General features: G+C 42.5%; 1 protein-coding gene across 3 annotated transcripts in view; it reads left to right on the top strand.

Moving 5' to 3' along the window:
- The first annotated feature begins 3,637 nt into the window (after positions 1-3,637).
- The window catches only part of LOC126093805 (protein transport protein Sec24C), a 121,728-nt gene continuing 100,091 nt past the window's right edge, over positions 3,638-25,274 (top strand). For 2 of the 3 annotated variants that reach the window (XM_049908749.1, XM_049908747.1), the window contains exons 1-2: positions 3,684-4,112; positions 14,559-14,782. In XM_049908749.1, the coding sequence (XP_049764706.1) occupies positions 14,575-14,782 (208 nt within the window). In that variant the 5' untranslated portion in view covers positions 3,684-4,112; positions 14,559-14,574. Of the gene's footprint in view, positions 4,113-14,558; positions 14,783-25,274 lie in introns of all 3 variants that reach the window. The other variant, XM_049908748.1, reaches the window with a different exon arrangement.

Here is a 25,274-nt window from a genome sequence, read left to right as displayed (position 1 = left end):
AATTCAGCCACGTAATAATTACAGCGACCATTGCAGTTTTTGCCTTGAAAATGGCTGGATGTACTCCCGCCGAAATATCGGCGGTCGCTGTAAATATACGTAAGTTGTCTGAAAAGACCTTCATATAGTCTGTAAACATTTTAGTAAGCTCATGCATGTCGTATTGTTTCGATTGGTAAGGCTGGTGGACTTTGTGGCTCAAGTTATTTTTGTTATCTAACTGTACTTGTAAGTGTTTCCACAGACTTAATTTAATTTAATATTCATTTCACTGAATAGGGGATCATGGAGGAACTGTATAAGGGGGGCTATGCTCCAGACTGAACGCTGAAAGGCATAATCAGTCTTTGATGATGATGATGTTGATGATGATGATTCATTTCACCTTTTTTATTACACGTTTTCATGTTTGTTACTTTCGAGTTCTGTGTGCCACTTCTACTGTAGCAGATGATCGGTGGAAACGTATGTTGTCAGCACTGCAAGAAGTGACACAACCACTCACTTTTCGGAAGTTCGTGTGGTTTAGTGATGGGCAAAGAAATTCTTTTTACAGTACTCTTCCTTTTGAGACAGTTCTTCATATCGGACTAGTTCGATGAATTTGTTCAAATGAACGACGCAGTTCATCTTTAATGCTTATACATCAGTCATTAAGGGCCTCCGGAACACCCTATACTTGCAATGTTAAAATAATGCTTATAAATTACATCTTTCATCACAAAGTATTTGAGGTAGGAAGTTGAACTTTTTACAGATTATTTATTGGAATATGGGCTACAACTTAACACAGGGATTTTACAAAATTTTAGTTCAGTTATTAAAGATGATTTTTTTTCAATTGTAATGAAAATTCACAACATTTTTTTGCAATTTTTTATTTATATATTCAAAAATATACAGTTATTTGGAAAAAGGCTGTGTTAAATTATGCAGATGGTACTGTGTAACATTTACTGAAAGTTTGAAACAAATATGTTTGGAAGATCCTTAGAAAACATGTAATTAGTATGAGAAAATAAAAGTTTTGGGAATCGAGCGACAAAGATTGGATTAACTTTTTAGTGCATTCCAAGTCCATAGGATGGATTATCTTCATCCTCTGCAAACTCCTCCTCCAGCTTCCTCTTGTTCCTCCTCCTGTTTACTCTTGCTTGTATTTCTAGACTCTTTACAGCCCCGTCTGCAGCCCGAAGGCGTTCCTTGTCTAAAGCAAGCATCGCTCGTACCATGTTAGAACCTATCTTCATTCCCATATTTCTAAATACCTTGCACCTTACAATGTTGCCATCATTGAAAGTCGCAACAGCAACTTTACTTTTACTCATTATTATACATCAACAAAACAGAGACTCAAGAAACAGAATTAATTACGAATATTTTCGAGATAACGACAGAGTAAATAAAAATGAAACAATCGACAATCACACCAGCGATATATATTGAACCATCACAGGTTAGCCACAACACATACTTTATCTCACATCACTAAAATGTACCTGATGAACACGGACGTTAATAATAACACCATTTGACAGCAGTTTAACAGCGCCACAGTGGGTCACGCCCATGTAGAACACATTTAAAAAAAATTTAAAAGTAGTTGTAGTCTTCGGAATTGAATAAATTATATATCTATTAAAAGGTAACAGTCTGCAGATTCAGTAAACGCAAAAAAGTAAAAATTGAACTTTTCATGATTTTGAGCCTTTCCGGAGCCCCTTAAGTGCACTAAGAAAAATCCATAAACATATATGTTAGAAAGCAAAATTTTATAATGTTATTGCCTACAAAAGTTGAATGACCTTTAGTAGCAAACCAGTGTACGTATTTCTACGAATTTTTTTACATGCAAGTTTTTTGACAGAAAGGGCTGGGTGCTTTCAGTTCTAACACAGACCATTACCTGGGATGTGGGAAGCACAAAAGAGTAAAGTATTCTTGTGTTCCACAATAGCGTTTATCTGCTTCCTAGTTCTTTTTGTTATCTGATAAGGCCTGGAAAAAGGGAAACTTCATTCTTATTTAATAGTTCACAAAAATTAATTCTTAAGATGGGAAAGAAATATTTAGATACAGACAGGCCCTACAGGAGACTGAACTGATCTTAAAAAAAAAGCGGAATAACAAACGGCTTAGGTCCTCTGATACGATGCAGTTCACACACTTCGGAACTGTAGCCTACACTGAATTAAATGTAAGGTTTCAATCTGCTGATCAGACGCAGTTAGCACAGAGCTTCATTGGGAGTTCAGAAGTACAGGTCGTGGGAGCGGGGTGTACTCAGTTTCAGGAGGTGGGAGAATAGTTCACTCCAACTTTCAATATGTAGGGGAAGCGAGAAGCAAAAGAACTACTGTTCACTAAAAGAAAGACTGCTCTGAACATTACCAGAATAAATCATTTGAACTAGTTGCTTAAAGTGTTTCTTCCTCTCTACTCGCAAACCAGGTGATCTGAGCTTGCTAAAAAATTTCTGACTGTATGTCATGTTTTAAAAAGTAGCATCACTCGGATATTTTTATAATTTTTAGGAATATTGTGGCCAGTAAATTTAAATAAAACAATGGTCATATTGCTGAAGGATGTGGAAGCACTCAAAATGTTTTATCCTACCCTAAAGCAAGTTCCATCTTTAGCCCCTTGTGCTACATTAGGTAGCTGAAACAGTGAGTCTAAAATTTCGGCATGATAATGTGCATACGTTGGTATCCTCCACAAAGAAGAAAAACAGAGTCTAAAGCACAAAAGTTTGATAATTCTGACAGTAGTAAATAAATCACATGCTTACTTTTTTTCGTATTAAACACATGTGAAAGCATCTGCCTGTGTTGCCACACATAGAGGTCTATCCTTGCCACCACAACCTGTTTTGACGAGATGGCGCACCGGAACATGAACAACTGGTATCAGATTTTTCTGTGATAATTTAGATGAAGTAAATTCCGTAAGAGGCTGTAAATTCCTGAACATTTGGTTAACAGCTACTTGCTTCAGCAAACTTGTGTTACTGTCCCAACTTGATTTGTTTCCTTCGGTTTTAGGTCGTAGACACCTTTGATGGCACTGATGTAATCTTCATTAAAGATGCGGTAGTAACACTCAAGGAAAGACATTGGAAGCAAGATCTGATTTACATCAAGTCAAATTTCACTCGTTTGCCTTCGGCAATTACGGAGCTGGAAGCCACATGTCTGCCACTGTTAGAAACTTTCAGAAATGCTGAAGAGATCGAAAAATCTTTGCAGTCATCCTATAGATTAATGGGTGTTGAAGCAAAAGGTAAGCTGAACAAAGTTATCGAATCAAATCCAGATTTCGAGTTTATGAAGTCGTAAAAAAATGTTTTTGGTAGAAATGCGAAGTACTGTGAACCTCATTTGACTTTTCTCGAAGTTTCTTACCTTAACTAAGCTCCTGTCACTTCTTGTGACGTGGAAAGGTCATTTTCTATGTAAAATGTTCTTTCAGATAAACCCTTCATCCTAAGTGAAGAAATTTTGGAGATATTGGTTATACTATACTGTTCTCAATGTGCACGTTTAGTAATATGATACTGCACGGTCCGTATTGTATGGATGCGATTGCTGTTTGCGCTCTTGGAAAAAAAAAATTGAATCATTGTTTTGGGCAAAGATGTCAAGTTGACGTGGCTCGCTGTGCGCATGCGCAGTAAGGCCTTACGTGGCAAAGCCAGCTGGAGAGAAGTACGTTTAGCATTTCGGTATAATGGTTATATTGCCTATAACGTGAAATTTTATCTTTTGTAACTGGATGTTAGTATGTGCTGTCGTTCCTGCTGGACTAGACTGCCTGATACTCGTTGGATTCTTAATTGAAAAAGTGATATTTCATGATTTCGAAAGCGCATCTATCGGTTTTGACGTTCGTTGACTGTGTCGTGTGTCAGTAATATAATACATATGTTGTTACTGTCAGACGTGTACATTATATACATGTTTTCAAAGGTGTAGCCTTTTGCATCGTATGTTTTGCTGCTTCTGACAACTTAGTTTTGTTATCACCTGTGAGGACAAATCAACGTGTTATTCAAGCTGTTCATGTGATTTATTCTTTTTAAGACATTCACAACTAAAGTTACTCCTGAAGAGGTAAGCACGACTGTTAATGAACTGCCTTTTCTTTGATCATTCACAACATGTCAGCTTTTTTGTGCTAAGGATGTTTTAGTCGTATGACGGACGATATACACTGATTCAGTATTGACATATTTCTGCTAAATGACGCTCACAAGAAATCAATGTTCTATTCTTTGTGACTCGTGAAACTGCTGGTACATTTAACTTTGATACCATATAAAATATCACATACGCTTATTTCTTTGAAATTCGATCCACTGCTACTGTGCTTAAGCCGAAATTCGAGGGAATGAACATCCGCCAATTTTAAGAATTTTGCCGTAGTAGATGTTTGTCGACTGCCTGTAGTAACAACCAATAATAATCTTTTCTGTGTACTGTAAGTTGCCGTGTACGTTACGTGTGCAGCAATTCAGTCTGTCTTATTTTAACGCTGAAATTGTAGCTTGTTACAGATGTAACTACGATGGTGTGGTGTTACGTAAACTTTGAACTATCAAGGGAGCATAAGGGAGAAAATGATAGTGTTTCTCGTCACAAGTTGAAAGTACGTTAGATATGAAAGAGAAGATGTAATGTTCGTGAACAGGAAAATGCTGTCAGTGCCTTTTAAATGCTCCGGCAGGTACGAGGTTTGACATTTGTTTCTGTAAGGAATGCAATCCAGTCTACGAAACTTGTTTGTATGCATCGTGCGACATTTCATAACTGCCACAACGAAATTACTTTCACTTGATTCTTTCTGTTATGGGCATAATTACGAATTTTATGAATTCGTATTATGTACTCCACACGGACCAAATAAAGGTATAATTATTGTATTTAAAGTGCAATGTGGCATTACAGGGATAGCCAATAATAGAATTCCTATCAGTTTTGTTTTTACCAAGTTATTTACGTCAAGTCGATTTTAAGACGTAGCCTTTCAAGTAGTGAACATCTATTCAGTATACACTTGATTGCTCTGCAAAGCTTTCACTAGATTCACTTCTTTAGTAACGTGAGAAACCTATTATGTGCAGTTTAATTTCTTCACGGTCAGAGATTTGTAACAGCTGTCTTTGGCTTTCCTGCCATGCGAGTTTTATCCAGTGTGAATTCCAGAACTCATTCATTCATAGAGCGTATTTTCCTACTTTCAAAACAAACTCTTCTGTGATGAGTATCACTTTCATAAATATGTAATACCATTTTGTTTTGGCAGGCATTTCCATGATATAGAACGGTAGTCTAGAAAACACTTAGGTGTATGCAAAAGATCATTATCTCGGTCCTTTATCTGTACTAATATTTTCAATTTCAACAGAGATGGTTGGCTTAGAAGATGCAAGTCTCATGCACTGAAGAGGCTAGACATTTATATTTATAACAATAGTCTTGTCAGTGTATTGTGAATTTTGAATTAGTAATGTGTTAACTGTTAAACTTAAACCTTGCTACTGTCATCAAAATGCAGTGGGTCTTACACATTTCTAACTATAACAACCTATGAATTACTGGAGCTTATTAGTTGTGAATATTTACCATCTGTTTGGAGTTTAATTCCAATTTTCGCATATAATTCCTCTGAAAAGTGTTATGTAACACTTGTGAATTATAGTGTTGTACCTCATTCTGCTGATGTAGTGTTCGGTTCAGTTATAAAATGTATCTAAATATTGTCATAAAAGACACATTGTGGTTGGGACCACTGTGAGAAGTTGCAAAACTGCATGACTCTTTGATTACTTTTGTTAGGGCTAGGTCATACATATTACACTCATAGGTTTGTTTCTCACTTTGAAGTGTGTGTGATATGTGTGAAATTCGGTGCAGTCTTCAAATAGTGACAATTCTTTTGATGTCCAACATGCTATGACTGATAACAATAATTGCAGACTCATTGTCAGTGTTTTCTGACCATCAGTTTTTATATATTCTTTGATTACTTCAGCCATCTGTAGAATGTCTTCAGGTGTGTATGTACACAACAACAAGTGTTGATACCTTCCAAGAAGAATATGCTCTATATTCAGCTTCCCGTGACATACAGTACACCTAGGCTACATTTACTGTAAGCATTTCAGGTTAACAGAAGCTTCGCCAATTCACAGCCTGGTCCCTAGGCTATGCTACAGATCAATACTTCACAGAGCTTAAGACTTATTTAATTCACTTTCATTGGCATGTCACCTTCCCGCCTAATATTATCTTGGGTTACACTACAGATCAGTCTGTCACTACAACGTACATTCAAAATATAACAGATGCGAGAACAATATTGTGTGTTATGTTCTCTTACTCTTTGCGCATGTATGACTGCATCATCGTTATGACACGGATAAAAGCAGACATCTGGTAGCAGTAGGTTTAGTAGATGTTGATATGTATGAGCTCCAACCTGCATGGAAATGGCCATTCTCAGTGTCTCCAATATGGCACCTATGACCTCACAACATACAAACAGCAACAAACGTGAAAATACATATAAATAAGACAATAACATCTCCTTTCAAAAATGTAATAAAAGTAATGGGACAGCTGTGAGAAATTGGGGGGGCAAGCTAAGAGAGAGAGAGAGAGAGTGTGTGTGTGTGTGTGTGTGTGTGTGTGTGTGTGTGTGTGTGTGTGTACCTAAAAACAAAGATCATGTGACTTACCAAATGAAAGTGCTGGCAGGTCGACAGACACACAAACAAACACACAAAATTCAAGCTTTCGCAACAAACTGTTGCCTCATCAGGAAAGAGGGAAGGAGAGGGAAAGACGAAAGGATGTGGGTTTTAAGGGAGAGGGTAAGGAGTCATTCCAGTCCCGGGAGCGGAAAGACTTACCTTAGGGGGAAAAAAGGACGGGTATACACTCTCGCTCGCGCGCGCGCGCGCGCGCGCACACACACACACACACACACACATATCCATCCACACATATACAGACACAATCAGACATATTTAAAGGTCTTTAAATATGTCTGCTTGTGTCTGTATATGTGTGGATGGATATGTGTGTGTGTGTGTGCGCGAGTGTATACCCGTCCTTTTTTCCCCCTAAGGTAAGTCTTTCCGCTCCCGGGACTGGAATGACTCCTTACCCTCTCCCTTAAAACCCACATCCTTTCGTCTTTCCCTCTCCTTCCCTCTTTCCTGATATATATTTTCCGCTACACCACACCAACAAAGTCCATAGGAATCAGACACTTCACATGACCTATATAGCTCAACTGCAGCTGTCAATACTACGGAAACAGCTACAACTACAAAAATTGGAATCGGACATTTCCCTTGATTATGTAGGTCCACCACAGTTGACGATGACAAAAAATCAACACCTACAACTATGAAAAATAAAGCCAAACCCAAAAATCAAACCCCCCTGCAAAAATTAAAATGCAATCAATACACAAAACATTACAACTCGAGAACAGTAGACCCAAAAAACACTTACTTACCACCAACAAATTCCAGCACTGCAAACTAGGTTGACCACCCCAAAAACACACACACACACAAAAACAAGAAAAACCACAAACAAAAGAAACCTACCAAACCATACGCAACCTACCAACCCCAACCCTCCATGTCAGCCGACCCCCCAAACAAAAAACCGCCAACAAATAAAAGCCACAAAATAATCAAAACTCGAGTACACCTTTACAAATAGACAACAACTGCAACAAAAAAGGTCCTCTACAACATAATTATAAAACAATCCCAACCCACCCACCTAAGTCCACAACAATTAACCCACCCCCCACCCACACATATGAAACCCCCCCAATTAACCACCCTTGGCCTGTGCATCTTACCCACAGACCTCAGAAAAACACAGGACGCTGTTCCACCAGCAGTACTCATCTAAGTGAGATTGCATGTTAGAGGAGCACCTCTTACCACTCCCTATGAATGATTTAACCACCCCCCAAAACCCATGTATTGTATTTGTATAGTTTCATAATTTTTAGACTCTAAACTATGGTTCAGAACTAAATGAACAAAGCCCTTGTAAGATGAAAAAGAATCTGAAACCACAGTACTCACTTCCTCAATATTTGCTTCAATTAACCCCATCAATTCCCTTTTAGTATGGCCCTCCAAAACCCTGAAGGACAGTCAGCAACCCCCCCCCCCCTTGAAATAACAGCCCCCCTCCCTTACACCCACAAACCAACTGGAGACTTACCCCTCCCATACTTCCTCTTCCCAAAATAACTTATCCCTATACTTCACATAATTAGAATACACTTCCTTACAAAAAGAAAACCAGTCTAACACTGTTTTCTCTCACTCACTCCAGTCTCGTGCACACAAAAACTGATAGAGGACCTATAACAGAAATAGTATGTCAGCAAAGCAGTCTCTCTCATGGCCAGACATCTGAACCATGTACCACGTCTAATGGAGAGCGAAACGTTATCCATCCGACACCACCACACGTAGCTGTCCCTGGTCCAAGATGCCGGAACTCTCAACAACATCATATTCTCACAGCAGATACTGCAATTCACAATTTCAGGAATTTGTCCAAATACCTGGAGGAATTTAATCAGGGACAGCATGTCCTTCCCCATCTCTGACTGCAACATAGCGCTATTCTAAATCGTCATATCCACACCTAACAAGAGAAGCCACACAATAAATCAAACGTCTTACCACACCACAAACAGAAAACTAATAACACCTAATGAAAACACTGAACACAAAACCAAAAAATTAGTTGATAACTCACTGAAAAAAAATTCCAGTCTTCACGTCACGGACACTGCCAGCAACTTCACTCGTCCAACAAAAAAGCTCAAATGAATAAAGCACATTATATATGCTTTATTCATTTGAGCTTTGGTGTTGGACGAGTGAAGTGGATGTAAAATCGCTCACACATTGGGGACACCAAACATCATGCTAATTTGAATATGGCTTCTGCATAATCAAATTGGTCAAGACTCCCCCCCCCCCCCCCCTCCATAAAAAAGAAAATGGATTAGTGATAATTGCAGATGGTAGGCACATTTCCTAGGCAACGCTGTACACACACTTTTGGAACTGTCCTGTGGTTTATTAGGGTGGTGAGTTGTGCCACTTAGTTTATCAATCAGAATTAACATTTCATCTTGGGCAGAAATGGCAGATGAAGAAGATCTGTATTTTCACAATTGATTTTGTGTGTGTGTGTGTGTGTGTGTGTGTGTGTGTGTGTGTGTGTCAGCAATGATAGAATACTGTGCTGTAGCCAGAGAAAGACTTGTTAACTGCCTGTTTTTGACTTCCACTATCGGTTATTTACAAACGACCGTGTATATAGAATCTTGTTACATTCTTATAGGGCTAAATGACAAAATTACCGTGTTTACATTTCCTGTTATCTTGTCAGTATCTTTCATGACACTGCTTCAGCAAGTGAAATGCTTCAGTACTTAAGATCACATTGCTTTGTGTGGATGAAGTTCACTGCATAACAGAAAGCAGAAGATTACATTAAGAGACTAAGTATGTGAGAGAGTCACAAAACTCGGAAGGGCATAAGATAATATGTGGTTTTACAAGGTTTGTTTTCAAAAAGCCCTGGACTAACATTTTATAGGCGTGCAGTTTAATTCCACATCTGGCCATCCAGCATTTGGTATTTCATAGTTTCTCGGTGTGTGTTAGGGTACATGCCAAGAAATTTTCCTTGAAAATGTCATGGCCCCTCTCTGATACTTGTATAATATTGATGGTATACTTAACCCCATGTTATTTCCCTTCTCTAGCGTTCTCACTAGAACACTTTCACAGAAATTGATGTGTCTGAGCTTCAAATTTCTTGCTTGTCTCTTTCCTGTCCTTAGCTTATGTGCTACAGCCCTTTACTCTTAACCTTCCCATTTTTTTTTAATGACTCTTTTTTGTATCTTTGTTACTTGTTTTCTGTCTGTCATATGGTTGTGTGACTCTATAGATTGTTCCAAATGCATCATATCGAAGTATGCATTTACTATACGAATTCTACTGTATAATGAGTCTGTCCCCCTCCCCCCTCCCCCCCTCATGAACCATAGACCTTGCCGTTGGTGGGGAGGCTTGCGTGCCTCAGTGATACAGATAGCCGTACTGTAGGTGCAACCACAACAGAGGGGTATCTGTTGAGAGGCTACACAAATGTATGGTTCCTGAAGAGGGGCAGCAGCCTTTTCAGTAGTTGCAGGGGCAACAGTCTGGATGATTGACTGATCTGGCCGTAGGGGAAACTACGGCCATAATTTTTCCCGAGGGCATGCAGCTTTACTGTATGGATAAATGATGATGGCGTCCTCTTGGGTAAAATATTTCGGAGGTAAAATAGTCCCCCATTCGGATCTCCGGGCGGGGACTACTCAAGAGGACGTCGTTATCAGGAGAAAGAAAACTGGCGTTCTACGGATCGGAGCGTGGAATGTCAGATCCATTAATAGGGCAGGTAGGTTAGAAAATTTATAAAGGGAAATGGATAAGTTAAAGTTGGATATAGTGGGAGTTGGTGATGTTTGGTGGCAGGAGGAACAAGGCTTTTGGTCAGGTGAATACAGGGTTATAAATACAAAATCAAATAGGGGTAATGCAGGAGTAGGTTTAATAATGAATAAAGCAATAGGAATGCGGGTAAGCTATTACAAACAGCACAGCGAACGCATTATTGTGGCCAAGAGAGACACGAAGCCCACGCCTACGACAGTAGTAAAAGTCTATATGCCTACTAGCTCAGCAGATGATGAAGGAATTGAAGAAATGTATGATGAGATAAAAGAAGTGATTCGGATAGTGAAGGGAGACGAAAATTTAATAGTCATGGGTGACTGGAATTCGATAGTAGGAAAAGGAAGAGAAGGAAACGTAGTAGGTGAATATGGATTGGGGTTAAGAAATGAAAGAGGAAGCCGCCTGGTGGAATTTTGCACAGAGCACAACTTAATCATAGCTAACACTTGGTTCAAGAATCATAAAAGAAGGTTGTATACATGGAGACGTCTGGAGATACTGACAGGTTTCAGATCGACTATATAATGGAAAGATAGAGATTTAGGAACCAGGTTTTAAATTGTAAGACATTTCCAGGGGCAGATGTGGACTCTGACCACGATGTATTGGTTATGAACTGCAGATTAAAACTGAAGAAACTGCAAAAATGTGTGAATCTAAGGAGATGGAACCTGGATGAACTGACTAAACCAGAGGTTGTACAGAGTTTCAGGGAGAACATAAGGGAACAATTGACAAGAATGGGGGAAAGAAATACAGTAGAAGAAGAATGGGTAGCTTTGAGGGGTGAAGTAGTGAAGGCAGCAGAGGATCAATTAGGTTAAAAGACGAGGGCTAGTAGAAATCCTTGGGTGACAGAAGAAATATTGAATTTAACTGGCGAAAGGAGAAAATATAAAAATGCAGTAAATGAAGCAGGCAGAAAGGAATACAAACGTCTCAAAATGATATCGACAGGAAGTGCAAAATGGCTAAGCAGGCATGGCTAGAGGACAAATGTAAGGATGTAGAGGCTTATCTCACTAGGGGTAAGATAGATACTGCCCACAGGAAAATTAGAGAGACCTTTGTATGAATATCAAGAGCTCAGATGGAAACCCAGTTCTAAGCAGAGAAAGGAAAGCATAAAGGTGAAGGAGTATATAGAGGGTCTATACAAGTGTGATGTACTTGAGGGCAATGTTATAGAAATGGAAGACGATGTAGATGAAGATGAAATGGGAGATATCATACTGCGTGAAGAGTTTGACAGAGCACTGAAAGACCTGAGTCGAAACAAGGCCCCGGAAGTAGACAACATTCCATTAGAACTAATGACAGCCTTGGGAGAGCCAGTCCTGACAAAACTCTACCATCTGGTGAGCAAAATGTATGAGACAGGCGAAATACCCTCAGACTTCAAGAAGAATATAATAATTCCAATCCCAAAGAAAGAAGGTGTTGTGTGAAAATTACTGAACTGTCAGTTTAACAAGTCACGGCTGCGAAGTACTAATGCGAATTCTTTACAGACGAATGGAAAAACTGGTAGAAGCCGACCTCGTTCGCCGACGACATTGTAATTCTGTCAGAGACAGCAAAGGACTTGGAAGAGCAGTTGAACGGAATAGATAGTGTCTTGAAAGGAGGATATAAGATGAACATCAACAAAAGCAAAACAAGGAAAATGGAATGTAGTCGAATTAAGTCGGGTGATGCTGAGGGAATTAGATCAGGAAATGAGACACTTAAAGAAGTAAAGGAGTTTTACTATTTGGGGAGCAAAATAACTGATGATGGTCAAAGTAGAGAGGATATAAAATGTAGACTGGCAATGGCAAGGAAAGCGTTTCTGAAGAAGAGAAATTTGTTAACATAGAGTATTGATTTAAGTGTTAGGAAGTCGTTTCTGAAAGTATTTGTATGGAGTGCAGCCATGTATGGAAGTGAAACATGACGATAAATAGTTTGGACAAGAAGAGAATAGAAGCTTTTGCAATGTGGTGCTACAGAAGAATGCTGAAGATTAGATGTGTGGATCACATAACTGATGATGAGGTATTGAATAGAATTGGCGGGAAGAGGAGTTTGTGGGACAACTTGACAAGAAGATAGACTGTTTGGTAGGACATGCTCTGAGGCATCAAGGGATCACAAATTTAGCATTGGAGGGCAGTGTGGAGGGTAAAAATCATAGAAGGAGACCAAGAGATGAACACACTAAGCAGATTCAGAAGGATGTAGGTTGTAGGAAGTACTGGGAGATGAAGAAGCTTGCACAGGATAGAGTAGCATGGAGAGCTGCATCAAACCAGTCTCCGGACTGAAGACCACAACAACAACGAGTCTGTGTGTATACTTGTTCCAATGAATATAGGTTTTTTTTAATTGCCTGTTATTTGGGTTTAGCCATTTAATCATCTGTAGCCTCACAGTGGCACAAATTGAAATAAGTGTTTGGAAAATTCATTTAAAAAATCTATTTTGATTGATATTGTTGGGTTGGTGCACAAGATCATAGTGTTTTTCGGTAGTAAGTTTAATGAACATTGTAGATACTCGTTAATCTCCAGTAATATGTTCTTCACCATGTACACCAGTCTGCCAAAGCGGGGGTAACTTTTCAATTCCATGATTGTAGAAATCGTGTGGCTTCTAGGTGAAGAAGTTGTCGAGCCAAGTTCTGTACACATTTTCATCCGGAAAGGAAGTTCCTTGAATGTTGTTGGATAGTCGGACAAGGTGAAAATCTGAGGTTGCAAGGTCAGGTGAATAAGGTAGGCCTGGAATGACTTCCCAACCCAACTCCTGTAGTGTTTTTGTCAGTCTAGCAGAATGTGGACAGGCATCATCATGGAGTAGCATCATTCCATGCATCTTCTTGGTCATCTTCGTCGTTTGATTTCATCTGAAAGACATCTCAGTTGTTGACAGTAAATAACAGCAGTGATGGTTACACCTCCGGCAAGCAATTCATAGTACTCCACTCAGTCGCTGTTCCACTAGATGCTTAACATTATCTTTTGTGGATGCTCGCAGGTCTTTGTACAGGGGGTTGCTGCTTTGTTTGGGTTCAGCCATTCCTTTCTTTTTCATATGGTAGCATAAAGACACCATTTTTCTTTGCTATGAAGGATAAAGGATAGGAATGGTCAGTGTTGTTCATGAGCCAATTGGGGACGGGCAAGCAGAGATGCATTTGCTGGGTTTTTTTGTGATTTTGACTTAGAGCTTAGAAAATTTTTGAACCTGCCTCATTGCATGCAAACATCGCATGATGGTAGAATCACCAGAGTTAATCAAATTTGCCACTTCTTGAGCAATCTCATGTGTATCATTATGGATTAATGTGTTTAAACAATCTTCCTCAAATCCTGAAGGTCTTCCTGAACATGGAGTCACTAATGTCAAAATGCTCCTACTTAAAATAAGACCATTTGCTAGCTGTGCTCTGTCCAGTGACGTAATCTCCATACATGATGCTTATGTTTCTGGCTGCCTCTACTGCTGTCCCTCTTCTAATGAACTCGGTCAGAAGAGTATGTTGGCAATGTTCAGATTTCTAGCTCAACTTACTTTCTCAATTTGACAAAATAACAATATGTTAACTCAAATAAAAAATGAGAATTGATAAATAAACCCATAGCAACTGGAATCCGTTATGCAAAACAAAAACTGCTATGAACTTATGCACCAGCCTAAATATATTTAACGCCATGGTCATTTGATGTAATTGAGTTGATTCTTTTATCACAGAGATATATTGCTGTTGACGTTATATAACTGCATTTAGCATCTGCCCTTCCAAACAATAATAGAATTGAAATAATGTGTGACTGTCGGAGGTTGTAACTGGTTTCAACCAAAACTGATTTTGAGTAACTTCCATCTTTACAGGCTTCTGTAGCTGGTATTGTGAATCCAGTATTGTAGAAACATAAAGATTGCATTTCTTGCTGTGTTAAGTGTATGTACTGCCATTGTGCTAAATTGAGGAAATGTTTTACAGAACCAGCGGATACACAATGAATCCGCAGTACGCAGCCCAACAGCAACCACAGTATGGTGGTTATGGTGGAGGGGGTAATGGTGTTATCTCTCCAGGAGCACCACCTTCATGGGCGCAGAATGGCCCTCCCACAGGAGTTGGACTTGTGAGGCCATCGACACACAATGGTGGCCCAGGGTATCCTAATACTGCTGTATCTAACGGTCCTACACCATCGCATCAAGGTAAGAACTTCAATTTCAGAACTCATGTTATTGTTAATTTTAGTGTTTGGTACGTCTTCTGACCCGCAGTAATACTGAAATGGTACTCATTGAAGGAACAATGCGGGCAGGAGTTGTCATACAATCTCTGTTAGTTCCTCTATCTCTCTTATTTTTAGTCTTGTAGAAAAGATTTATCATCTAGTGATAAGTTGGTGTAGCTTAGTGAGCATTTTGATATAAACGTGTTCTGTATTACAAAGAATAAGTAAAATGACAGTGGTATCAGATTGCATTCATTCTAGAATTCAATTCATATTACACAATATGAATATGAAACAAGAATTTATGCCACTTGCTTATAGAGCGCAGTCTTCCGTATTTCAGCCAAACAACTGCTACAGAATCTGCTTATTGTTCATTGTAAGCGTGATCAGATGATGTGTTACAGGTATGCTGAATTTCCTTTGGTTATCCCTGAGAAATGAAACAGAATTGGGAACTCACTATACTTACACAAGTATCATCGAGATGGTAATTAGAAATGTTCAAAAATCGATTATTCCCTTTGGAAAACTGTAATATTAGGTGACAGAATATCTGTCCACCAATTGCCATTTGGAGCTGATCGTCAGATTCCTGCCAACAGATGAAAGTACATAAAAGTACAAAATCTCACACTGCCAGAGGAAGCTGTCCGCTCTTTTGGTCAAAAACCTCAAAAGTGATGTCCCTCTCCCTCCTCAGCCACAACTACCCTCCAGAAGGTTAACAATATTCCCCCCCCCCCCCTCCCCCCTCCTAGCCAAGAAGCCCAGCCTGCCATCCTTACTGAAACTTTCAATCCCAGCACACCTCACGCCCAAACCCAACCATAGCCATTATCATAATTCAACACCTTACACTCCCAGCCCTCATTCCATTGTTAACATCTTATCTAGATCCTTTCATCCTGAGACATCTCTTCTTACTTTGTCACGCACCCAAATTCAGTTTCACTACTCCTGTCAAAGATCTCGTCTCATTAATCCATCACCTCATTTAGAAACAGCAGGTCATTATCTTGCATAGTTAGTGCTGAACTTTGCCTAGAACAGTTCCAGCTTAAATCCAAAATTCTAAGAAAACATTATTTTCTCCCATTCCTTTCAGAAAAATATCACAGGAACCCCAGACACTTCTTAAGCTGAGTCCTGAGCTGTCTGTGATGTGTAGGCAGAGAGCTTCACTATCATTGTCGTTGTCATCCCCTCTCCTCTCCCAGTAGACAACCTCCACTACTGCACTACTAGACTGGGGAGTATGTGGCAGAGGGGCTTCATTTGCTCTATATCACCTTACAAAACTATTCCAAATTGCCCCATTCCTTCCATCCACAATGAGTGCCAGAAAATACTTAAGCCCTAGTCCCCATCCCCAAGAAGCCTAATCACAATTTCTTCCACAGAACTCCTCACCCTTCCTGATCCAGAGACTCCCATCTTCTACCTTCTTCCAAAAATACACAAGAACAACCATTCTAGCTGTCTCTTCATAACTTTTTACGAAGCCCCCTACCATATGTACACCATCTGATTAAAAATATTCGGACACCCCTACATAATGCAGAATTGACCCCCCTAGACCTGGCAGTATAAAAGAAGGGCCAGAATGTTATGTTCTTAGTAGAGAAGCAGTAACAGCAGAATGCATAGATCTGGAAAGCTCAGTGATTTCAAATGTAGACTAGGTACTGGGTTTCACTTAAGTAAAAAAGTCCATCAGGCATATTTGAACCCTTCTAAAGCTGTCCAATTCAACTGTTGTGACTGTGTAATGGAAATGACAACTACAGGTAAACCAAGAACATACGGAGACCGCATGTACTAATGGAATGGGACGAGTTAAAACATCGGCTTCACTCCAGACCTCTGCATCCAATATCACTACTTTCTCTGATTTTTGGTTGAGGCATGGCTTGTCATTCCTACAAAGACATTTGGACACCTCATTGAAAGTTTCTCCAGCAGGGTTTAAGACTTCATAAAGGGGAAGGATGGACACACTCCATATTGATATCCTCCAATAGATGTCTGGATACCTTGATAAGATAGTGTCTGTCAGTGCCAGTAGAACATCACTTCCAACCCATTCAGAACCTACCATTCTAAATAAGATGCCAGCTACATCCAGGAATGTCTCTAATCTGTTCTCTCCCTCTCCCACCAGGAACCCTTTTCATTGCTGTTAATGCTACATCACATTGGGTAGTCATACAGTCTAGAGGTCGTAGCCCTAGAACACTACTTCCCCCAACGGCCACTGATAAGTCTGTGTAAAACCTTGTTAATATCTTTGTAGTCAGCTTCATCCTTACCTGTAACTTCTTCACTGTTGAGGATAAGATATAACAGACAAATCAGGGGAACTCCTGTATGTATCAGAGGGGCCCTGTCCTATGCCTTTCTTTTCATTAGGTGCACAATTCATCCAGATTGTTACTGAACCTCTGGTTTCATAATTATTTATTGATACCTTTGTGCCCATGACTCATGGTGAAAGAGAAATTCTCTGCTTTCTGAATACTTTCTTTTCCTCAACTCACATTCATCTTGGCCTTTCCCATATTCAAATTTACCTCCCTTGACGTTCACTCAGGCTCAGAACCAAACCTCATTCCATATAAAATCAACCAATAATTAATGATTCCTCTGCTTTGACAGCTACCACCCTTTACATATCCCTTCCCTGGAGCTTAGGTACCCATGGCAAATGTATCCCCTCAACCACTGAATCACTCAATACCTTCACTAATAATGTCTTGGACTCTCCTCTCCCACAACTACGCCACAGATCTTGGCCACAAACAAATCCCCCAGGCAGCTTCTTCCCTTCACCCTCTGAAAATACGGTTCCCTTTTCCAAAAAAACTCCGCCGCACTTGTTACCCAGTATGACCCAGACCCTGAATGCTTCAGTACATTACTCCACCAAAGCTATGTCTTTTCCAAGGTAAGCTCCTGGAATTAGGCATTCTGTCCCTGGTATCGTCCCATCTCCCCCCCCCCCCCCCCTCCATCTGCTCCCCCCCTCCCCCCCTTCTCTCCCACCCCTCCTGGGGCGCACAAATCTTTTGTGAGAATTATGTGGTGAGCATGGAGCTCAGTCATTACAGTACTCCTTCCTTTCAATTTTACACTGTACATTTTCTCTGACTTGATCTTCAGCAAGGCTTCCTCATTTACAACCTGGCTTTTCTGTAGGACATTAATCATGATTGTGTGTTTTGCTTTTTCCAGTCTTTCTTTTCCTACTCATTTGGCTAACTCATGTTTGGTCCCTGTTTCAGGTTTGACCTCCATTCATTCAGCCCCCAGGGGGCTCACAGTTCTTTCGTGAGTTCGTGCATGGCGCACATGGGGCCCCGAGCTCTTGTAGCTCATTTTTCATTCCCTTGCTGCTTTCCATTCTCCCTACCCCCTCCCTCCCTACCCCCTCCCACCCTATCCCTGCTCCTTCCTTTTTGCCACCTTCTTCCCCTCTCTTTGTGTTCTGCTTTATGTCAACCTGGTTATTGGTTGCAGTTTTGTGCCTTTTGCCTGTTCTTTCACCCTTTTGGCATTTTGGTCCCCACTTGATGTTGACCTCCACTTCAAAATTTACTGCTTTTAGTGTGAGCCATATGGAGCAGAATCCCTCCATAGCATCTATGGCGTGTATTCCTCTCCCCTTTCCCTTCCCCCCTGTAGCCCGCCTTCCACCCTGCTAGGTCACCAGCACCGTGTGGTGGGGCTCTTACGTACCCATATGGCTGACACCCCTGACAACACAGGGATCACGCTACTGATACCTGAGCTGTTCCCTCACCGTGTATGCCAAGGACTGGTTGCTTTTCTTGTTGGAACATTGGAACTCCCGACGATGGCCGCCATGCCAGACGGCCCTTGCTGTGGCTGGGTGGCGCCCATGGGGAGAGCCCCTGGTCGGAGTGGGTGGTATCAGGTCCGATGCTTGGCGCATGAAACATATCAAGGTGCAAAAATCTGCCCATTCTCACACGGCTGTCTCTTCAAATGGTGAAGGATCCTTAAATGCTGTCTCGTATGACCCGGCAGTCTTCCCTTCCCTGGCTAAAACATAGGAGGGGGGCCAGGCTTGCCATCTTGGGCTGAAACCTTTTCCCCATTACCTCGTCTGTTCTAGGACAGATGGGGACACATTCACCGCCAACATTTTTCATAGGGATCTCACCCTGAAAACTGATGAACGCTGGGCTAATCTGGAGTGGCGTGGCGTTCATTTTGTTCGACGTGTGCAGAAGGGTCGCAAAGACAACTCCACCAAAACTGGCACCTTCATCCTGGCTTTCGAGGGGGATACCCTCCTAGAGAAGGTCAAGGTTATGTGCTACAGATGTGATGTGATACGAAGCAGTACATCCCTCCACCCATGCGGTGCTTTCGGTGCTTGCATTTTGGGAATACATCTTCCCGCTGTACGACGGACCCTTTGTGTGGTGACTCTGGCCACCCCGTCGATGAGGGAAGCCCTCGTGTTCTGCTGCCTGTGTGTGTTAATCATGCTGACTGCCACTCCCCCTCTCTCGCCGGATTGCCCAGCTTACAAGAGAGAAACAAAGAGAACAAGAATATAAGTCCCTGGGTCGCCCATCTTACACTAAGGATCGCCAAAAGTATGAGGGACTCCATCCGGTGTCACTCTCCTCCTCCTCCTCCTCCTCCTCCTCCTCCTCCTCCTCCTCCTCCTCACCCCAGCCCTGCCCCACTCTCCCCCCCACCTCCCCTGTTGTTCCCACAACCTCCTGTCAGGGAGTCGCCTCCCCACCCCGGCCGAAGAAGTGCCCCCCTATTTCGGCATCTACATCTACATCAATACTCCGCAAGCCACCTGACGGTGTGTGGCGGAGGGTACCTTCAATACCTCTATCGGTTCTCCCTTCTATTCCACTCTCGTATTGTTCGTGGAAAGAAGGATTGTCGGTATGCCTCTGTGTGGGCTCTAATCTCTCTGATTTTATCCTCATGGTCTCTTCTCGAGATATACGTAGGAGGGAGCAATATACTGCTTGACTCTTCGGTGAAGGTATGTTCTCGAAACTTCAATAAAAGCCCGTACCGAGCTACTGAGCGTCTCTCCTGCAGAGTCTTCCACTGGAGTTTATCTATCATCTCCGTAACGCTTTCGCGATTACTAAATGATCCTGTAACGAAGCGCGCTGCTCTCCGTTGGATCTTCTCTATCTCTTCTATCAACCCTATCTGGTACGGATCCCACACTGCCGAGCAGTATTCAAGCAGTGGGCGAACAAGCGTACTGTAACCTACTTCCTTTGTTTTCGGATTGCATTTCTTTAGGATTCTTCCAATGAATCTCAGTCTGGCATCTGCTTTACCGACGATCAACATTATATGATCATTCCATTTTAAATCTGCCGGTGATCGGGCTCCCTCCTGGGAACCCTCTCCCCGGATCTCTCAGGCCAGAAGACTGTTACCACCACTTGGCCATGAGGCACACCATCTGTCTGTTACCACCACTTGGCCACGAGGCACACCATCTGTGGGCCCCAAGGTCTCCCGCTCCCTTTCGGTTTCCGATCTTGCAGACGCCTGTACTCCCCGTGTCCTACCCTCCTCCACCTCAGAAAGAGAAGAAGTAGTACCTGAATCCGACATCTTATTTATGGATGTCACCCCTTACTTGTCAGTGACAACTACTGACAAAGTGACCTGACGTCTTCCTCGGCTCCTTCATGCTTACCTTGGACTCACGCCACACGATCATCCAGTGGAACTACAACAGCTACTATCGTCACCTACTGGAAATGCAAGGTTTTGTCTCCTCTTATTCTGTGTTCTGTCTTGTTCTCCAAGAAACGCATTTCCGTGACGGCTACTCTCCCACTTTATGTGGTTATAGGGTATTCTGTTGGAACTGTGCTGGCCCTGGGATAGCATCTGGTGGGGTCTGCACTTTGATTTGCTCAGATGTCCTTAGTGACTGGATCCCCTTACGTACCACCTTGGAAGTGATAGCAGTTAGAGTGCAAACGACTGTGGCAATCACCATTTGCAATGTCTGCCTCCCTCCAGGTAGGCCACTTGCTTATGTTGCACTATCTACTTTAATTCAGAAACTCCCGTCTCCGTTTCTCCTCCTTGGGAATTTCAATGCCAACCATCCACTATGGGGGCGTCACATCAACGGGTCGGGGTATCCTAATCAACCAATTTGTCATGGACTTTGATTTGTGTCTCATCAATGATGGTTCCCCTACCCACATCAGTGCTGCTCATTGCACCTAATCTGCTGTCGATCTCGCGGTCTCCTCCCCTGCCCTCGTGGCTTCCCTACATTGGTCATCCCACAATGACCTTTGTGACAGTGACCACTTCCCAGTGACATTATCGTTCCCCTGCTGCCCCCAGGCAGACAGACCCACACATTGGGCATTCCGCAGGGCTAATTGGCCTTTATATGTGTCTGCTGTCTGCTTTGACACCTCCCTTTCAAATTCCATTGATGTAATTGTGCAAGACATCTCTGCTGCTCTTCTTCGTGCTGCTGTCACTGCTGTCCTCCTATCCACAGGGCCCCCTCGTCATTGGCTGTTTCTGTGGTGGACCAAAGATGTCGCAGTCACTGTCCAGGACCGCTGACAGGCGCTGCAGCAAATTGAGCGACACCCTTCCCAGACCGACCTCCTCACTTTTAAGCTTCTTTGTGCTAAGGCTCATTACATTATTAAGCAGAATAAAAAGGAATGCTGGGAGCGCTATGTTTCCTCGCTGCGGAGATATGCCTCTTTATCACAGGTTTGGTCAAAGGCCCGTAGTTTTCTGGGCTGCCAGCAACAGTCAACTGTCCAGGGTCTGAACATCCAAGAAGCTCTGTGCACTGATCTATTGGTACTCGCAGAACACCTTGCGACACACTTTGTGATGGCATCATAGTCCGTTTCCTACCCTCCTGCCTTTCTCCAGCAGAAACGCAGAGTTGAATGGACCCCCCTCCATTTCATCCTGCACCGTGTTGAGCACTACAATACTCCTTTCACTGAATGGGAATTGGTGCAGGCTCTTAGCTCTTCACGAGACACAGCCACAGGGCCAGACTCCATTCACAATTAGATGATTCAAGACTTGGACATTCCCCAGAGGCATCAGCTCCTCAGGGTCTTCAATCACATCTGGCTCTCAGGTGCTTTTCCGTCACAATGACAAGACAGTAGTTATCCCTGTCCTTAAGCCTGGGAAAATCCCAACATCTCTCGACAGATACCGCCCAGTTACCCTTACAAATGTGCTTTGTAAACTGCGTGAAAGGATGGTCAGTTCCAGATTATGTTGGGTCTCGAATCTTGGGGCCTTTGGCACCATATCAATGTGGCTTGGCGCCATCAAATTTTAGTTACCCTCCGTAACTGGGGCTTCCGTGGTCCCCTTCAGATTTTTATCTGTGAGTTTTTATCTTACCGGCTCTTAAGAGTTCAAGTTGGCGCTTCACTCAGCACCCCTCTTATTCAGGAGAATGGTATCCCACAGGTTCTGTGCTAAGTGTCACGCTCTTCCTCATTGCCATAAATGGGCTTGTGACCTCTGTTGGGCCTGTGGTTACCCCACCACCTAAAGACTACATGCCTGCAGAAGCTTAATGCTCTCCGCCTTCTGGCCCATATATCTTGGGGTGCAGACCATTCCACTCTTGTCCATGTTTACCTTTCTTTGGTTTTGTCCAGACTCGATTATGGTAATCAGGTTTGTGGCTCTGCAGCTGCTTCCACTTTGAAACTCCTTGACCCTGTCCATCATTGTGGGGAGCGTCTGGCTATTGGTACCTTTCGCACTAGTCTTGTTGATAGTCTCCTCACAGAAGCAGGGATTCCCCCACTACACATCTGACAGACCCAACTCCTTGTTTCTTATGCAGTCGCCATTCGCCAATTCCCTGACCATCCTGTATACCCTGTGCTCTTTGCCAGTGAGGGATGTCTTCCTCCTAACACCTGCCTACGGGTGGGATTGCCTGTTGGCATGTGTATCACTACCCTCTGCCGGGATCTCCATCTGCACTCACTGGGCTGTGTCCCGTGTCTTTCCTCCAGTTCCCCCCCCCCCCCCCCCCCCCCTTCGGGATGGTGCCTAGACCAAGGATTAGGACCACTCTCTTCCAGGGTCCCAAGGTCTCTGTTGCTCCTATGGTTTACTGGCGTCTTGTATGTGCCATCGTTGCAGCGTTCCAGAGTGCCGCCATCTTTTACACTGATGGTTCTAAGACTACTGATGAGGTGGGATATGCTTTCATGTCTCCTACCAGCTTTGAGTACCATTTGTTGCCAGGATCAAATAATTTATTTACAGCAGAGCTTCTAGCCATTTACATGGCCCTCCTTTTTGTTTCTCAGGCCTCCCCCCATGGTGTTTAAATTTGTTCTGATTCCATGAGCAGCCTGCAGGCTATCGATCGATGCTACTCGCGTCACCCCTTGGTCTCTGCTGTCCATGACCTTCTCTCTGCCCTTGAGCATGCCGCCTGTTCAGTCATCTTTCTCTCGGTCCCGAGTCATGTGGGAATCAATGGGAATGAATTGGCTGACCATTTGGCTAGAGAAGCAGATACTTAGCCTCACTTTTCCTTTCACGATTCCAGCTGCGGATATGTGGATCTACGTCAAATGTCTCTTTGCCCAGCAGTGGAATGCCATTTGGAGCGCTACTGATCATAGTAATAAACTCCGTACAATCAAGGAGTCTACTGCAGTTTGGGGCACTTCTGTCTGCCCCTCTCGGAAGGAGTCCACTGTTTTACGTTGTTTACGCATTGGCCATACCCAGCTCACCCATTGTTTCCTCCTATGTAACAACCTGCTCGCACAATGTGATTGTGGCACCAGACTGATGATATCTCACATATTGGTAGCATGTCCCCTTCTTTCGACCCTTCGTGCTTAGTATAGTCTTCCTGCTTCCTTAAATTTAATATTAGCGGTCGATCCACGGATGGTTGACCTGGTCCTCGGCTTCCTCCACATAAGTGGTTTTTATTTCCAGATATAAGGTTCTCCTTTAGTCCTGGAGCAGAGGCAGGTCGGTTGTGATTGGAACTCCTTTTGCAGTCTTAAAGGTCTGTGACCCCATGATCGCCCCCCCCCCCCCCCCCTCCCTTTTCATTATTTTATAATTTGACTCCTTTGACTGAATTCGTTCATTTTTAGCAGACTCTTTCTTATGTAGCCCCCTTTGGAATCGCAGGACTGATGACCTCGCCGTTTGGTCCCATACTCTCTCAATCAATCCATTCATTCAAAATTTTTCAATAGTGAGGGCCGTGCAGGGTAGTTTGTGCAATGTAGTGTGTGTTGCACACACTGTGCAATCATATCGTAAGTACCTTTGAACTTCCAATCCATGGGGGAGGGAGGGGGGGGGGGGTGAAGGAAGGGCTGTCAGGTACCTGCATAATCGTAGCCTCCTAACAACACAAGGAATGTACTGTTCGTGCTGAAGTTGGAAACTTCCTAAGCACGCAAAGAACTATGTACTTGTTGTTTCATGCAGTTACCACGCCAGACAGTCATTGCTGTGGCTGAGTGGCACCCCCTGGGAGAGTCCTTGGTTAACGTGCGCAGTACATTATCTGCAGTGAAGAGAATCAAATATCCACTGTGATAGCCCTAGTCCTCAATTGTCTCACCAGAGATAATAGATTGTTACATTAGAGAAAGTTATGGCACTGACATGCCTTTCCCAACCCAAGCTGTAGGAGCAAAGTGGAATCAAAAGTAATATGTGAGAAATACTCCCCTCAGCACCTAGCTTATACCCAAACTGCTGGTTTTTTTATTTTTTTATTTTTATTTTTATTCTATTGAGGAAATATTTGAGAAGTAATGTCATTTATCAGAATGCGAAGCACCTTCCTCTCAATTAAAATGGCATCCCTTACTCAGTCACAGGCAGTGCCCTCCTGTGAAAAGCACAATGTGACATTCCTACCACCACCACCATCTCCCCCCTCAAGAGCCTCTGTATGGTCCAGAGTGTAAATTTCCATAGTGGTCTCACACTGCAAACAGCTGAAGAGTTTGCATGTTAACCTGGAACAGTGGGATTATGCATTTTATCTGGTGTTTCCAGCAGGAGCCAGAACAGTGTTGTGGTGCTTTTACATTGGCTTTTGAAGTGGTTTGTTACCTAAAAAGCTAAAAGTAATGGTTTGCCATTGTGATGTAAAGCCACACATTCCATCTCCAGGTGGTGTTTTTAATGTTTGTGTTTTAGGCTTTTGTTTTCTTACTGCACAAAAGATGCCCTTTGTGTAGACTGCAGACAGCTGTCATGTGAAAACACTCCACGAGTCTTAACTGGCAGTATTTATTAGCAAATCGAAAGACTTGCACCCGGCGAAAGTTCCACACCGACGGGAGGCCCTAGTCACATGACCTTTACATTTGCAGCAGTCAAGGGCAATATTCCCCTTGATCTCTGAATTGACCCATTTTAAAGAAAGCAAG

This window comes from Schistocerca cancellata, chromosome 1, assembly GCF_023864275.1.
Source record: "Schistocerca cancellata isolate TAMUIC-IGC-003103 chromosome 1, iqSchCanc2.1, whole genome shotgun sequence".
Taxonomy (NCBI): Eukaryota; Metazoa; Arthropoda; class Insecta; order Orthoptera; family Acrididae; genus Schistocerca; species Schistocerca cancellata.
The sequence above is the reverse complement of the archived record's forward strand: the minus strand, read 5'-3'. Positions and strand labels throughout refer to the sequence as shown.